At 41.8% G+C, this 15,694-nt stretch overlaps 1 protein-coding gene across 1 annotated transcript; it reads left to right on the top strand.

Moving 5' to 3' along the window:
• Nucleotides 1-8,940: 8,940 nt before the first annotated feature.
• Nucleotides 8,941-15,650, top strand: LOC308407334 (scavenger receptor cysteine-rich domain-containing protein DMBT1-like; the record flags this gene model as incomplete). The annotated part of the gene is made up of 7 exons (XM_080898899.1): nucleotides 8,941-8,982; nucleotides 10,239-10,360; nucleotides 10,530-10,658; nucleotides 12,122-12,541; nucleotides 13,369-13,788; nucleotides 14,150-14,569; nucleotides 15,613-15,650. Exons 3-7 carry the CDS (start codon nucleotides 10,547-10,549, stop codon nucleotides 15,648-15,650), a joined length of 1,410 nt encoding a protein of 469 aa, XP_080755025.1. The 5' UTR covers nucleotides 8,941-8,982; nucleotides 10,239-10,360; nucleotides 10,530-10,546.
• Nucleotides 15,651-15,694: the final 44 nt, after the last annotated feature.

Raw genomic sequence — 15,694 nt, forward strand, 5'->3', positions numbered from 1 at the left:
TAACTTGTTAGTTCTCACAGGGGGAGTGGAGGCTCGATTCCACAGCAGGGTTTAAAACTAAACCTGCATGATCAGAACCTTGGACCCGGTGTCACAGCTCTTGTGTCTGTGGCACCGCGAGTCTGAGCCCTGTAAAGCATAACTCTTGTTTATGAGGTTGTTCATGAGGTTAACATGAAGATAACAACCTCTAAACTAGACATTAACCCTTATATATTTGTTTTCCCAGGTACATGTCTGATAATTTCTTTTGTGTAATGTCTTTTCTTATTTTTGTTGCAGGAAGAATCTGTGTATGTGGACACTCACTATTTGCCCTCTTTTTCAGGTCCTCACGTGTGTCCTTTACAAGCAGAGACTCACTGATAGATGACTCTGTTACCAGTTCTAGGGCTGACACACCCACCCATGTCCCCATCCCCGGCGTATCCTTTACAGGTATGCATGTTTCCAAATGAAATAAATCACATTGACCTTAAAAATGTGGTTAATCTTAACCAAAGTCCTCAGTTTTTTTCCTCATGGGAAAATGAACTGGAAATGCAAGTTGTGCAACTTCACAACCACAAAAAGATTAGACCTGCTGAAACACATCAGGATAATACATCAGGATAATACATGGGCATTTTGGTCGAGTCCACTCCATACCCTGCCTTCATGCAGATTGCCCTTGCACTTGCATTTGTCAAGACATCATTCACAGTCATCCCAGCCTTTCGTTCACATGCATTGTCTGTAATTCATGCTCTTTTGACAATGAAAGGCCATTTTTTGAACATCTTGGTAGCCATCTAAAAAAGTTTGAAACTGTGCCATGTGTTTTTGAGGATTGTAATTATAAGGTTAACAAATATACAACATTCCAACAAAAGACAACCCACATTCCATGGAAGATTTCAAGACTAATGTTCTTCATCAATACCAAAAGAACCCGGACGAAGAATGTGATATTGTTGACGATGAAAACGAATGTGGCTTAGTCCTTGAGGAGGATGAGGACTTAAACAAAATTATTACTAAGAAAGTGGGGCTACTCCTCCTGAAAATGGAGAGCATTTTCAATGTCTCCATTTCATGCATTGACAAACTAGTAGAGTAGAGTACTTCATTTCTTTACAGCATCTGCATCTGGTCCCGTCATTAAAGAGATAATTCTGAACACTTTGAGAAAACATGGCTGTACATTCTCCCTGATTCATGTTGCCCTGCTGCATGGCCACTGCCATTTCAAGTACCGAAGTATTCCCGAAACATATAACTAATCCTCGCTGAGGCAAACAACTCATATCACGACACTGGAAGACCTTTCATGGATGCCAGTGTTAAATCAGCAATAATGCAAGACCTTGCAAAAGCAATTTTTTTTCGTACACTGCTTACCCAACCAATCAGCAGATCCTCTCAGTGGCTGAAGCTGTCAAGGTCCGACGGTCCTCACTGGTCGGCCTGCCCGTGATGTTGTGTTCTTGCTTCCTCTCCCATCTCTCTGTGTTTGTTTGCGTCCGTTGGGAGTGCACGCTCCTGGGAGCGTCCCCGTGCTGAAGCCTTCGCACCTGCTGCTAATCATCCGCCATCTTAGTTGGACTATTTAACAGAGCAATCGACCTTCAGTCAGCGCTGGAGTATTAGCAAAGCTCGGTAGTGTAGCTGCTGATGTGTGAATTAAGCCTCTCCTTCAGGAACTGCCTCGTCATCATTGTGCTCTGTTTGTTTGTCACCAGGGACCGCGAGGAGAGAGGAGAGGAATTTCGAGGGCTAATCACCACCTGGGACAAGGGTTATTGGAGAACACGGGGTGTTTATTCTCTACTGGGGCACGGATGAAAAGAAGAGGAGAAAACCACCCACTCACCTTTCATTGTACCTGGATCAGCTGTTCACTGTTTTCACCACTTTGTAAATAAACCACACTGTTTACCTGCAAGGAGCTCTGCTGCAGAGTCTGCTCTTTCTCCGCCGTCCGATCGGGGTCTGGAGTGTGGGGCCTCCCTGCTGCTGCAGAGTTGGGGCAGTCTGCTTCTCTCCACCTCAGGGAAGAGGGTAACACTACCTGGGTCTGGGTGCAGTTTCCCCCTCCAGGGGCAAGGGTACCTAGAACTGGGGTATAGAGTACGCTTGGGGAGTGTGATCGTGTGTACAGCGTCTCTTTATGTCTGTCTCCACGTTGGGTGAGTGCTGAGTAATTGCATATGAGAGCATGAGGGTGGGAATGGATGTTTATATCTGTGTGTGCCTGTTTGTCTGTGTCTATATGTCAGGTCGGGTATCAGACGCCACCTCTCTAGGGACATCTCAGGCCCTCCAAGTTATGGAGGACTATCTCCCCCCACCACTCCCCCTGCCAGTGGCAGACACCCCCAGACATCGGTGTGTTGGTTCTTTGTGTCTGGGGATGGGCGTCCAGGTACACACCGGCTCACTCCTTGGTGGCTGCTTGTCAGGGCCTGGAGCCTGGGGCTTGCTCGGGCCCCTTCGGGGGGTGGTGTGTATTAAATCCAGTTCTTTGTATTCTTTAACGGCCAAGAAAGACACGGCTCAAAGTGTTTTAACTCAAAAAATTATCTTTAATTTTACATTTTCCGGAAAATGGAGACCTAGCACAGAAACGCCAGCTCAAGTCTGGGGCATCAGCAGCTGGTCTCGCTATATTTTTTGCAGCACGTCACACCCAGTTTCAATACAAACAACTCCTTTTATGGTACAAGTTCCTCTTTTCTTTGTGTCAAATTTCCGGTGCAGCTTTGCACTCCCTCTTTCTAAAGTCTGTTGCCAGGGCAACCTGTCACCCTTAACATAGTTCTCGTCTGGATCTGGCATACATAAAACAATATAATCAGACAATAAGCACTAAGAATATATATTTAAATCCCAACAGGTGCCCCCGGCCTCTCGGCCTGGGGCTCGGTCACTCTGGCACAGCTGGCTGCCGGCGGAGCTCACGGGCACGTCATTGCAACCCCCTCTGGCTTCTGCTATTTGGCTCCTGAGTGACCCCTCATCTGGGGCTCTCCTCAGCTCTTTCCGGGATAGTGGCACAGTTGGTCTTCCTTGGTCTCTTGTGCTCTGGGGGCCTCTGGATGTCTGGAGCCTGGATCTCCCCCATACCTGCTTCATGCCCTGGAGGACGGGGCTATGGCTCCCCACACTCTCTAGCAGATCATTACATGAAGGAACCTTTTAAATACAAGCGCGTCCATGCTCACAGGTGTACACACGGGTGCTCACAAGCACAAACTACACCCTTTTTGACTCCTACCTCAAAGAACACTGTGCACTGTAAATGTTACATGCTCAATATTTAATATTTACTGCTATATACACATAGAGTATCGCGATGGTGTTGTGTTTATTATATTGCTGTTTTTGTTTGCTTGTTATCTCTTTTTTTCCTCTCTCAACAGGTGATCCAAGTGATATATATGAAAATATGTATTTTTTTTGCCCCCCCACTTTTCTTTTCCCCTTTCTTTGCCATTCATCACTATTCCTCTTCCCCGCTGTCTTTGTTGCCCTCCCTCCCCCGGTCATGTCTGTCCTGTCTGTAACAACTGAAAATAAAATTAAATAAATAAATAATAACAACAAAGGTCAATCAAATGGACCAATGCGGCAAGGCAGGGATGGTCCACTTGGTAAAGTAATTCCGTTGGGCTTCTCTCTTTGCCTTCAGACAATAATTCTGATGGTTCAAGAACCAAACGGGACAAGCGGCAAAAAAAAAGAAAAAAGAAAAAGAAAAGATGAATACACACCAGGTCTTTTGTAGCTAATGCGTGCCAAAAGAGGAGCTGCTGGTTCCAAGATGAGACCTCTTCTGGACACATTGAATAACGTATGTTATTTGACTTTTTTCAAAAGGGATGTCGTTATCTGCTGCCTCATTAGCTACCTCGGGGACAGAGAAGATGATCTTTTTCATGACTGCCAGGTACGGTGTACACGTGAGAAGTGGAACGAAAATCATACATGATTCCAAACATTTTTTACAAATAAATAACTGCAAAGTGGGGTGTGCGTAATTATTCAGCCCCCTTTGGTCTGAGTGCAGTCAGTTGCCCATAGACATTGCCTGATGAGTGCTAATGACTAAATAGAGTGCACCTGTGTGTAATCTACTGTCAGTACAAATACAGCTGCTCTGTGACGGCCTCAGAGGTTGTCTAAGAGAAAATTGGGAGCAACAACACCATGAAGTCCAAAGAACACACCAGACAGGTCAGGGATAAAGTTATTGAGAAATTAAAAGCAGGCTTAGGCTACAAAAAGATTTCGCAAGCCTTGAACATCCCACGGAGCACTGTTCAAGCCATCATTCAGAAATGGAAGGAGTATGGCACAACTGTAAACCTACCAAGACAAGGCCGTCCACCTAAACTCACAGGCTGAACAAGGAGAGCGCTGATGAGAAATGCAGCCAAGAGGCCCATGGTGACATAGGACAACTATTAGTCGTGCACTGAACAAAGTTGACCTTTATGGAAGAGTGGCAAGAAGAAAGCCATTGTTAACAGAAAACCATAAGAAGTCCAGTTTGCAGTTTGCCACAAGCCATGTGGGGACACAGCAAACATGTGGAAGAAGCTGCTCTGGTCAGATGAGACCAAAATGGAACTTTTTGGCCACAAAGCAAAACGCCATGTGTGGCGAAAAAATAACACTGCACATCACTCTGAACACACCATCCCCACTGTCAAATATGGTGGTGGCAGCATCAAGCTCTGGGGGTGCTTCTCTTCAGCAGGGACAGGGAAGCTGGTCAGAGTTGATGGGAAGATGGATGGAGCCAAATACAGGGTATGTCTCTCCCAGCATATTGCGCTGGCTGAGAGTGGCTGGGCTGGGTTTGAGTCTGACCTGTGGCCTTGTTTTTTTCAAATGGGATTAATACAGTTTCTCTGATTCTGATTGCTGGAAACCCAAACAGAACACGCAATATGAGGCTCTAATATAATTGTCCTGTTAATGTTGGTGGTGTCATTTACACAATAGACCCAGAGCCAGCACAACAGAGCCAGTAGTGCATGCGCAGGAATGCATTTCTTACTTGGAAATTCCAACACCACTTCATAAGAAGAATGGGGTGGGCGAAACTTCACTATCTTCGATGTACCTATTGATGTGTGATTTTTATTACTATTAATGTAGGCTACTCGCCACCAAGCTAACATTGTTAGCTGGCTTTAGCTGAGGATAGATCATAGACTGCAGACTGATAGGCCGTTTCTAAATACTCAAGTACGCGAGTCCATACTAGCGTTGTCGCTAGTCCGGTCTTCGTAAGTTCACACGGGAGTCTGGACTTCCCGAGAATGCAGTGTGATCATTCTACAATGTGATCACAACAAGTGAGATATTAGAACGCTTTTATTTTTATTTTAGTAAATAAAAACTTCAAAATCAAAACTTACAATAGACAGCTGGGGTTTGGAAGAGAACTGATAATGAGAATTTTCTGACAATTTGATCATTTTTGGAGTAGCCTTCAGGATCTCCACGTCTTAACATGCTGTTTTTAGACTTGATGGATAGCATTAACAACCTGCTAGCTTCAAATAATCATGTGCAGTTCAATATGATTGGCGGCAATTTTGTTTCTCTTGAAGTCTGTGATGACCTCCATGATTTTCTTTGTGTTGAGGAACAAGTTGTTCCTTACACTCCACTCTTGCACCTCAGCCTTCTAGGTTCTCATCTTGTCAAGTCTGAAACCCACAAAAGTTGTATCGTTGGCAGATGTTATGATTGAGTTGGTGGGGGTGCAGTCAGTCTGTCCAGATGGAAAGCAGATGAGAGTGAAGAAGATCATGAGTGTGAAGATAAGTGGTGTTACCAATTTTCAAAGTCTGTGGAGATTTTGAAATTAAATCTTTTATCCGGGCAAAAGTGCCAGGGGTAGAAGTCTAAGACAGCCATCCTACAGATGTCAGGAAAGATTGTATTGAAAGCAGAGCTATAGTCTATGAAGAGCATTCTGACCGAGGTCCTTAAGCACTCTGAATGGGTTAGACCAGTATAGGGCTGTTCACTCAAAATACTTAAGTGAGAGTTGCTTGCGATAGGGATTATAGTAGCTTGTATTCATTAAAAAATTATGTAGTATTTAAAATTTTTAACATAACATGTGTCATGGCCCTGGGTCTTTGACCCAGCATTTTGTGTTTTTCTTTATCTTTAATTGTATTCCATTTGATTCTTAGTTTATGTACTGTTTAGTGTTAACCTTGATGTATTTCCTTTCTATTTATTTCCCAGTTACAGGCGATGATTTGATGCGCTAAGTTTAGTCTTTAGGTTTTTATTAATTATAGTTTTCCACTTCTCTTAGGGTCTCTTTTTCTAGACTTTGTCTCATATTCAACCTTCCCATTATGTTATTTTCTGTTTTATTATGATATGAATACACACAGGATAATAAGACGAAGGACAACAGGTGGAAACACAGTTGGAGCTAACTTAGGGTGACCATATTTTGATTTGCAAAAAAGAGGACACTTGGCCCAGTCATGAAGAACTTTAATAAAACAGTTTGCTTAAAGAAAACTTGAACATATTTAAACGATGCCTTCTCTGTGTGGTTAATGAATGGTGAAATAAAAAAAAAATGTCATACAGGCTTTTACAAGTCAACAAGGGTAAAAAAAGAGGACAGTTGGTCACCCTAACTAACTACTCACTAAAGAAACAGAGGAAGCATAACTGAAAACAGTGATCACAGGAAGAAAGACTATCAAAATAAAACAGGAAGTAACAGACTGAGACTCAGATTAAGACATCAGGGCTTGACTCTGAGACTGCAGGGAAACAGACATGGAGTTATGACAGACCGGGAAGAGAGGGAGGACATGCCAAACACGGAGACAAGAGATTCAAAGCAGATTTATTGACTTGAGTCATTTTTTCCATGTTTCACTAATTCACTGTTACAAACTTAGATATCCCAAATACCAAATCCCAGCTAAACCTCTGTTCTGAAGTGTTCATAAAAGATCAGTAGTTCGTAAGCAGTCTCTAAGACTCATAATTTGAAGTCAGTAGGTGGCTGCAGCTTGTTTTCTTGGCACACTTTAGGTATTTGATAACTAATAAGTCAAGGTTTTAATGCTGCGGCCTGAGAGCTCTTCCTGACCCTGTACATCCCTTTCTGGCCTCAGCTTACCATCTTTCAATTCGACATTTACAGCAGTGGTTCCCAAACTTTTTTTTTGCTAGGCCCCCGTTTGTTTTACAAGAAAATCTTTGCGCCCAACACCACCTAACCCCCCGGCACAAACACATCCTCCAACCACATACACCTATGTTTGTTTTCAAACTCCATTGCAGTTTATTTCACACCTCAAACATTTAGTAAACAATTAAACAAACAAAAGTAAACTGCAATAAGTCTTGCACCATCTTACAATGCTGTGATTGCAGCCATTCCCCAACTCCCTGTTGGTACTCATGATTCTGTTGATTCTGTTCATCTGGATGTAGCGTTTTCAGTGGGAAAAACATTTCGTCATTTATCCAAGTGACTTCATCAGTCTCAGCTGACTGCAGGTTTCCCCAATCTTATAAACAGTTAATTTCCATAATGACTAAAACTAGCACTACTGAAGGAACAATGGACTGGGAGGTCAGTTTCTTGATCATTAATATGCAAATTCTCATCACCAATGATCAACAAACACTGTTCAAGGCTCATTGATCAAACGCCACTGATCAATGGCCATGAGTACCATTCACAGAGAGTTGGGGAATGGCTGCAATCACAGCACTGTAAGATGGTGACAGATGTACCCTTAGGCCCCCTCCTCGATTCAGAGATGGTCTTTCTCTGACCTCCATGGCCTCCTTGACTCCGCGCTCAAACCAGCGTTCCTCCCTGTCTATCATTGAAAGAGTGTCCACTGGCCTTTAGGTGTAACTAGACTGCAGAGTCCTGGCCTGACGAGGTAGCTCTTCTGTGTTGTGCCATCCACTTTGCCAGAGGTTGTTTGGTTTCCCCGATGTATAAATCCTGGCAACCCTCCTGGCACGTAACAGTGTACACTATGTTACTCTGTCTGTGTTGGGGGACCCGATCATTGGGGTGGACCAATTTTTGGCGCAGCGTGTTTTGGGGTTTAAAAGCCACAGAGACACAGCGTTTCGAAAAAAAAAAAGTGTGTCTCAACTTTTCCAATACTCCTGACACATATGGGATCACTACAGGTTTTCGCTTGGGCAGCGGTTGTCCTTCTCTCCTGGATCGGCTGGAGCTTTCTTTTGGGGCCTTCCCAGCTTTGACAAAAGCCCAGCTGGGATAACCACATTTACTCAGGGCCTTCTCAATGTGATTTTCTTCTGCTTCCCTGGCTGCTGTGTCTGTGGGGATGGTGTTCGCTCTATGTTGTAGCGTCCTGATGACACTCAGTTTATGCTTCAGTGGTTGATGAGAGTCAAACCTTAAATACTGATCTGTATGCGTAGGTTTACGGTACACATCAGCTTTTAGATATCCTCTATTACTGATGGAAATCTCACAGTCTAAGAAGGCTAACCTGCCACTTTTCATATCATTTTCATTTTCATATTTCTTTTTGTACCTGTCTACAGCTTGTTATATCTATTAATCACTGCTGTTTTGGCCAGAAAATGTACAAGAAGTGTTTTCACTGTTTGATAAGTTGAATCTACAGTACTGCCAGGTGATAAATTAATATTTTGTAATGTAATAAAAACCCAAACAGCCTGTTTTCAGTAGAGACTAAATGAAGAAAACCAAAGAATATTTAAATTTTGATAACTAACTTGAACAGAAAACCATGAATTCTACATAGTTATTCTTTGACTGTGCAGTTGGTAAAACCCTAAGGAGAGGGAGGAGTCAGGAGGAGGGGACATAAGAACGAGAAGTGAAAAGTTCCTGGTTTACAAGTAAAAAAAGAAAAGAAGCAACATTAACCCATCAGTGGCTCAAGATGAAAGGCTATCACATTTTGATCTGCTTCATCCTCCTAAGTGAGTAAATTCTCATCTCTAATATTCAGTGTTACTTGTCTTTCTTTTCTTAGGAATTAATCCTTAAGCTTTGTTCATTTTTAACCACTAACTGCTTAAGTCTTTTTTCATTTTATTTGTTCAAAGTTGAAAATAGGTCAACAGTGAACCACAGCATACACCACTTCCAATGAGCATACAGTACATTAAAAGTACAAGACAACATAATATAAATTAATATAAACCTGTCAGAAATGAGTTTCACAACTGCTATGTGCTAGTTATGGTGTGTTCATTTCATCCCTGTTTTAGAAATTATTTTTCAGATCGCTGTTGTTTTTCCTCCAGTTTAAAAAGATAAACTCAGAATAATCTACACTGCTTAAAAAACTTTTAATTAGAGTATAGCATCAAGTTAATTAAACCTCTGGCTTATTAATCTGGTTAGTTAAGCAGCAGCGGGGTATATTAATCAGTTTAAGCTGCTTTGACTTCTTCTATCTGCTGGTGTTCCATACCATGCAGGGGTCTGTCCTTTCATGATGGTTCTTCTCCTTGTGCCTCTTCGTTCTTGTGTTTCTGCTGCCTCAGGTAGGAAGCAGAAACACAAGGTCTTTTTGAGCAATGTACCTGTTCATCTTAGCCGCTATGATGCCTGAACAGAGCTTCCATGTGGTTCTGAGGCAGGTTCTGGCAGATCCTTGGGATCAAGACTGTCTAGTCTTCAGTTAGCCATTCCAGACACTCATGAAGTGCAGTCAGATTCTTCAGCCAGTAGGTGTGAATCATGTTGGGGCCTAGTGATGTCCAGTTCTTTATGCTGCAGAACCTTTCTTGGATGTCTACCAATGTGATGGTTAATGGACTATGCCAATTAATAAAAGGAGCAATAGTGATTAAAATACATAAAATAAGTTAAAATTGCAAAACAGAACTTGACAACAGATAAAATCAACACTAAAGTGAATATTTAATAAGATCAAGATAATCTTTCATTCGTTTCATCTAAAGACTTTTTGAGTTTGTGTTTGGAGGGTTTCTCTGTGGCAGTACGCCAAATGTCTTTAATTCACAATAGAACATAAAACTGTTAAAACTCAACTGTTAAAATTCAAATGTGTAATCTCAAATTTGTCTCTGAATTGATACATTTTAAATATGAGTACACGCTAACGGGTTAATTTTTAAATCTTGTTCTCAAACTGTTTTTGACAAAATTCCTTCAGCATCAGCGCACTATTATAATTGATTTGTATTTCTTCTTCAATTATAAACAGAATCTGGATCTCCTTATTCCACACCTGCTTCAATACCAAAGACCTCTCCATCCACCCCGGTAGATGTCACTGGTTCAACAGCAGTGGATAACAACACAGGAGTAAAGGGGGCGGTTCGCCTGGTAAATGGCATTTATGGCTCCTGCTCTGGCAGGGTGGAGATCTTCCACAGAGGCCAGTGGGGGACAGTGTGTGATGATTCTTGGGGCCTGAGGGATGCTCAGGTGATATGTAGGCAGCTGGGCTGTGGTAGGGTCCTCTCAGCATCAACTAATGCACGATTTGGTGCAGGCACAGGGCCCATCTGGATGGATGATGTGTCATGCACAGGCTGGGAATCCAACCTGTTTGAGTGTCGCCAACCAGGGTTTGGATCTCACGACTGCAGCCACAGTGAAGACGCCGGTGTCATATGTGAAGGTAAATTCCAGAAGGTGGACACACTGAGGTCCTATTTTTGTAATCTGTGTCCGTGGTTCAAGGTTTATTATACAATAATAGAAATCTTGTATGTTTGATTGACATTAAAGTCTGCTAGCCACAGGTATTGTTATATCAAATATTTTGTCATTAAACATCAAAATTTATCAATCGTTAGAGCGCCACCTAGATGTAAGGCCATGTTATATACTTTGCCACACTCCTCCTCAGAAGCTGACTACATCCATCTCAAATGTGGTCAGAAAAATGACGTTGATTTCCCCCAAATGCAAAAACTATGCGTGTGGTTATATAATGATGTCCTCTGGTGGCAGACAGTTCACCACGAAATACGAAGTTATTGTTAAGGGAGAAGGAAAACTTGACTATTCATAAAACTTGGTTGAATCTTCCATGATTTTGTTGGACCTCATGAAATATTTCAGTGAAACAACCCAATCACTGCATTTTAGTTACAGTCATGAAATTTGGAGCCATCAGTTATTATTGAAAAACAAAAAAATGCTTCTTTGGGCAATAACCTAGGCCCAGCAGGCTGTCCACTATTATTAATTTAACTACTACATTTTACATTTTATTTGAGGGCGCCTTTCAAAAACCCAAGGTCACCTTACAAAAGAACAAAATTAATAAAAGGAGCAATAGTGATAAAATACATAAAATAAGTTAAAATTGCAAAACAGAACTTGACAACAGATAAAATCAACACTAAAGTGAATAAGCCAGTTTGAACAGATTTGTTTTGAGCTGTGACTTGAATACGGGAAGACAGTCTACATTTCTTATGGCTGGAGGAAGAGAGTTCCCGAGCCGAGGAGCAGAGCGACTGAAGGCTCTGTTCCCCATAGCGATAAGATGTGCAGATGGAACAGTAAGATGAACAGCAGATGAGGATCTGAGAGTGCGGGAAACAGTGGTGATATGAAGCAGGTCACACAAATAGGATGGAGCAGATTTATGGATACACTTGTATGTGAGAAGTAAGATTTTATCGTTTATCCTGGTTTCTATGGGCAACCAGTGAAGCTGCTGAAGAACTGGGGTAATATGAGCTCTTGACGGAGTACGAGTTATGACCCGAGCTGTAGAGTTTTGAAGAAGTTGGAGCTTATAAAGGGACCTTTTAGGGAGACCAAATAAGAGGGAACTGCAGTAATCAATACGTGACGTAATAAGACTAGATGAGTTTTTGTTGGGAGGGTTTCTCTGTGGCAGTACGACAAATGTCTTTAATTCACAATAGAACATAAAACTGTTAAAACTCAACTGTTAAAATTCAAATGTGTAATCTCAAATTTGTCTCTGAATTGATACATTTTAAATATGAATACACGCTAACGGGTTAATTTTTAAATCTTGTTCTCAAACTGTTTTTGACAAAATTCCTTCAGCATCAGCGCACTATTATAATTGATTTGTATTTCTTCTTCAATTATAAACAGAATCTGGATCTCCTTATTCCACACCTGCTTCACTACCACAGACCTCTCCATCCACCCCGGTAGATGTCACTGGTTCAACAGCAGTGGATAACAACACAGGAGTAAAGGCGGCGGTTCGCCTGGTAAATAGGGGTTACGGCTCCTGCTCTGGCAGGGTGGAGATCTTCCACAGAGGCCAGTGGGGGACAGTGTGTGATGATTCTTGGGGCCTGAGGGATGCTCGGGTGGTATGTAGGCAGCTGGGCTGTGGTAGGGTCCTCTCAGCATCAACTAATGCACGATTTGGTGCAGGCACAGGGCCCATCTGGATGGATGATGTGTCATGCACAGGCTGGGAATCCAACCTGTTTGAGTGTCGCCACCCAGGGTTTGGATCTCACGACTGCAGCCACAGTGAAGATGTCGGTGTCATATGTGAAGGTAAATTCCAGAAGGTGGACACACTGAGGTCCCACTGTTTCCTTTGTGTCCATGCTGCAAAGATTATTATACAATAACATAACAACAATAATAACATATCATGTTATATACTTTGCCACACTCCTCCTCAGAAGCTGACTACATACATCTCAAATGTTGTCAGAAAAAGACCTTGATTTTCCCTGAATGCAAAAATTATGGGTATTCATATAATGATGTCCTCCTGTGGCAGACAATTCACCACAAAATATGAAGCTATTTTTAAGGGAGAAGGAAAACTTGAATATTCATAATATTCATAACTGTTGGCCCTCATGAAATATTTCATTGAAACAACCCAATTACTGGAATTTACTTACAGTCATGAAATTTGGAGCATCAGTTATTAATGAAAAACAAAAAAATGTGTCTTTGGGCAATAACCTAGACCCAGGAGGACGTCCACCATTATTAATTTAAGTTTATATTATACTGATGTTTCCATTATTGCCTCTTTCATTAACAAATTCATGGTGAATATTTAATAAGATCAAGATAATCTTTCATTCGTTTCATCTAAAGACTTTTTGAGTTTGTGTTTGGAGGGTTTCTCTGTGGCAGTACGCCAAATGTCTTTAATTCACAATAGAACATAAAACTGTTAAAACTCAACTGTTAAAATTCAAATGTGTAATCTCAAATTTGTCTCTGAATTGATACATTTTAAATATGAGTACACGCTAACGGGTTAATTTTTAAATCTTGTTCTCAAACTGTTTTTGACAAAATTCCTTCAGCATCAGCGCACTATTATAATTGATTTGTATTTCTTCTTCAATTATAAACAGAATCTGGATCTCCTTATTCCACACCTGCTTCACTACCACAGACCTCTCCATCCACCCCGGTAGATGTCACTGGTTCAACAGCAGTGGATAACAACACAGGAGTAAAGGGGGCGGTTCGCCTGGTAAATGGCATTTATGGCTCCTGCTCTGGCAGGGTGGAGATCTTCCACAGAGGCCAGTGGGGGACAGTGTGTGATGATTCTTGGGGCCTGGAGGATGCTCAGGTGATATGTAGGCAGCTGGGCTGTGGTAGGGTCCTCTCAGCATCAACTAATGCACGATTTGGACAAGGCACAGGGCCCATCTGGATGGATGATGTGTCATGCACAGGCAGGGAATCCAACCTATTCGAGTGTCGCCAGTCAAGGTTTGGATCTCACAACTGCGGCCACAATGAAGACGCTGGTGTCATCTGTCAAGGTAAATTTGAGACGGTGGATGGACTCAAGTTTGTACCTGTTTGACTGTTTGTCCCTGATAAAATTTTAACTGAGAGGTTTTCAGTGACCAACTATTACACATTTATATTCACTTTATACTAAAATATTTTACCTACAGTCTCTTTGACATTGAATGCTTCAATTTTGTTAAACATTTAAAGTTGAAGGAATGTGGAGTTTAAATTGGGTAATTTGCAATGTTAATCTGCAGTTCATAGGGGCTCATTCTAAAATTATCGTTGTATTCTTGCATTTCTTTATTTTTTGTATGTAGTCCCTTTTATCACAGAAACTAAAGGGAATGCATAATTGATTTGTATTTCTTCTTCAATTATAAACAGAATCTGGATCTCTTTATTCCACACCTGCTTCACTACCACAGACCTCTCCATCCACCCCGGTAGATGTCACTGGTTCAACAGCAGTGGATAACAACACAGGAGTAAAGGGGGCGGTTCGCCTGGTAAATAGCATTCATGGCTCCTGCTCTGGCAGGGTGGAGATCTTCCACAGAGGCCAGTGGGGGACAGTGTGTGATGATTCTTGGGGCCTGAGGGATGCTCAGGTGGTATGTAGGCAGCTGGGCTGTGGTAGGGTCCTCTCAGCATCAACTAATGCACGATTTGGTGCAGGCACAGGGCCCATCTGGATGGATGATGTGTCATGCACAGGCTGGGAATCCAACCTGTTTGAGTGTTACCACTCAGGGTTTGGATCTCACAACTGCAGCCACAGTGAAGACGCCGGTGTCATATGTGAAGGTAAATTCCAAAAGTTGGCATCACTGAGGTTACATTTTTTTAATCTGTGTCCGTGGTTCAAGGTTTATTATACAATAATAGAAATCTTGTATGTTTGATTGACATTAAAGTCTGCTAGCCACAGGTTTTGTTATATCAAATATTTTGTCATTAAACATCAAAATTTATCAATCGTTAGAGCGCCACCTAGATGTAAGGCCATGTTATATACTTTGCCACACTCCTCCTCAGAAGCTGACTACATCCATCTCAAATGTGGTCAGAAAAATGACGTTGATTTCCCCCAAATGCAAAAACTATGCGTGTGGTTATATAATGATGTCCTCTGGTGGCAGACAGTTCACCACGAAATACAAAGTTATTGTTAAGGGAGAAGGAAAACTTGACTATTCATAAAACTTGGTTGAATCATCCATGAGTTTTGATGGCCCTCATGAAATATTTCAGTGAAACAACCCAATCACTGCATTTTAGTTACAGTCATGAAATTTGGAGCCATCAGTTATTAATGAAAAACAAAAAAATGCTTCTTTGGGCAATAACCTAGGCCCAGCAGGCTGTCCACTATTATTAATTTAACTACTACATTTTACCTTTTATTTGAGGGCGCCTTTCAAAAACCCAAGGTCACCTTACAAAAGAACAAAATTAATAAAAGGAGCAATAGTGATAAAATACATAAAATAAGTTAAAATTGCAAAACAGAACTTGACAACAGATAAAATCAACACTAAAGTGAATAAGCCAGTTTGAACAGATTTGTTTTGAGCTGTGACTTGAATACGGGAAGACAGTCTACATTTCTTATGGCTGGAAGAAGAGAGTTCCCGAGCCGAGGAGCAGAGCGACTGAAGGCTCTGTTCCCCATAGCGATAAGATGTGCAGATGGAACAGTAAGATGAACAGCAGATGAGGATCTGAGAGTGCGGGAAACAGTGGTGATATGAAGCAGGTCACACAAATAGGATGGAGCAGATTTATGGATACACTTGTATGTGAGAAGTAAGATTTTATCGTTTATCCTGGTTTCTATGGGCAACTAGTGAAGCTGCTGAAGAACTGGGGTAATATGAGCTCTTGACGGAGTACGAGTTATGACCCGAGCTGTAGAGTTTTGAAGAAGTT

The sequence above is a fragment of the Rhamphochromis sp. 'chilingali' genome (genome assembly GCF_963969265.1).
Source record: "Rhamphochromis sp. 'chilingali' genome assembly, chromosome: 12".
Classification (NCBI taxonomy): Eukaryota; Metazoa; Chordata; class Actinopteri; order Cichliformes; family Cichlidae; genus Rhamphochromis; species Rhamphochromis sp. 'chilingali'.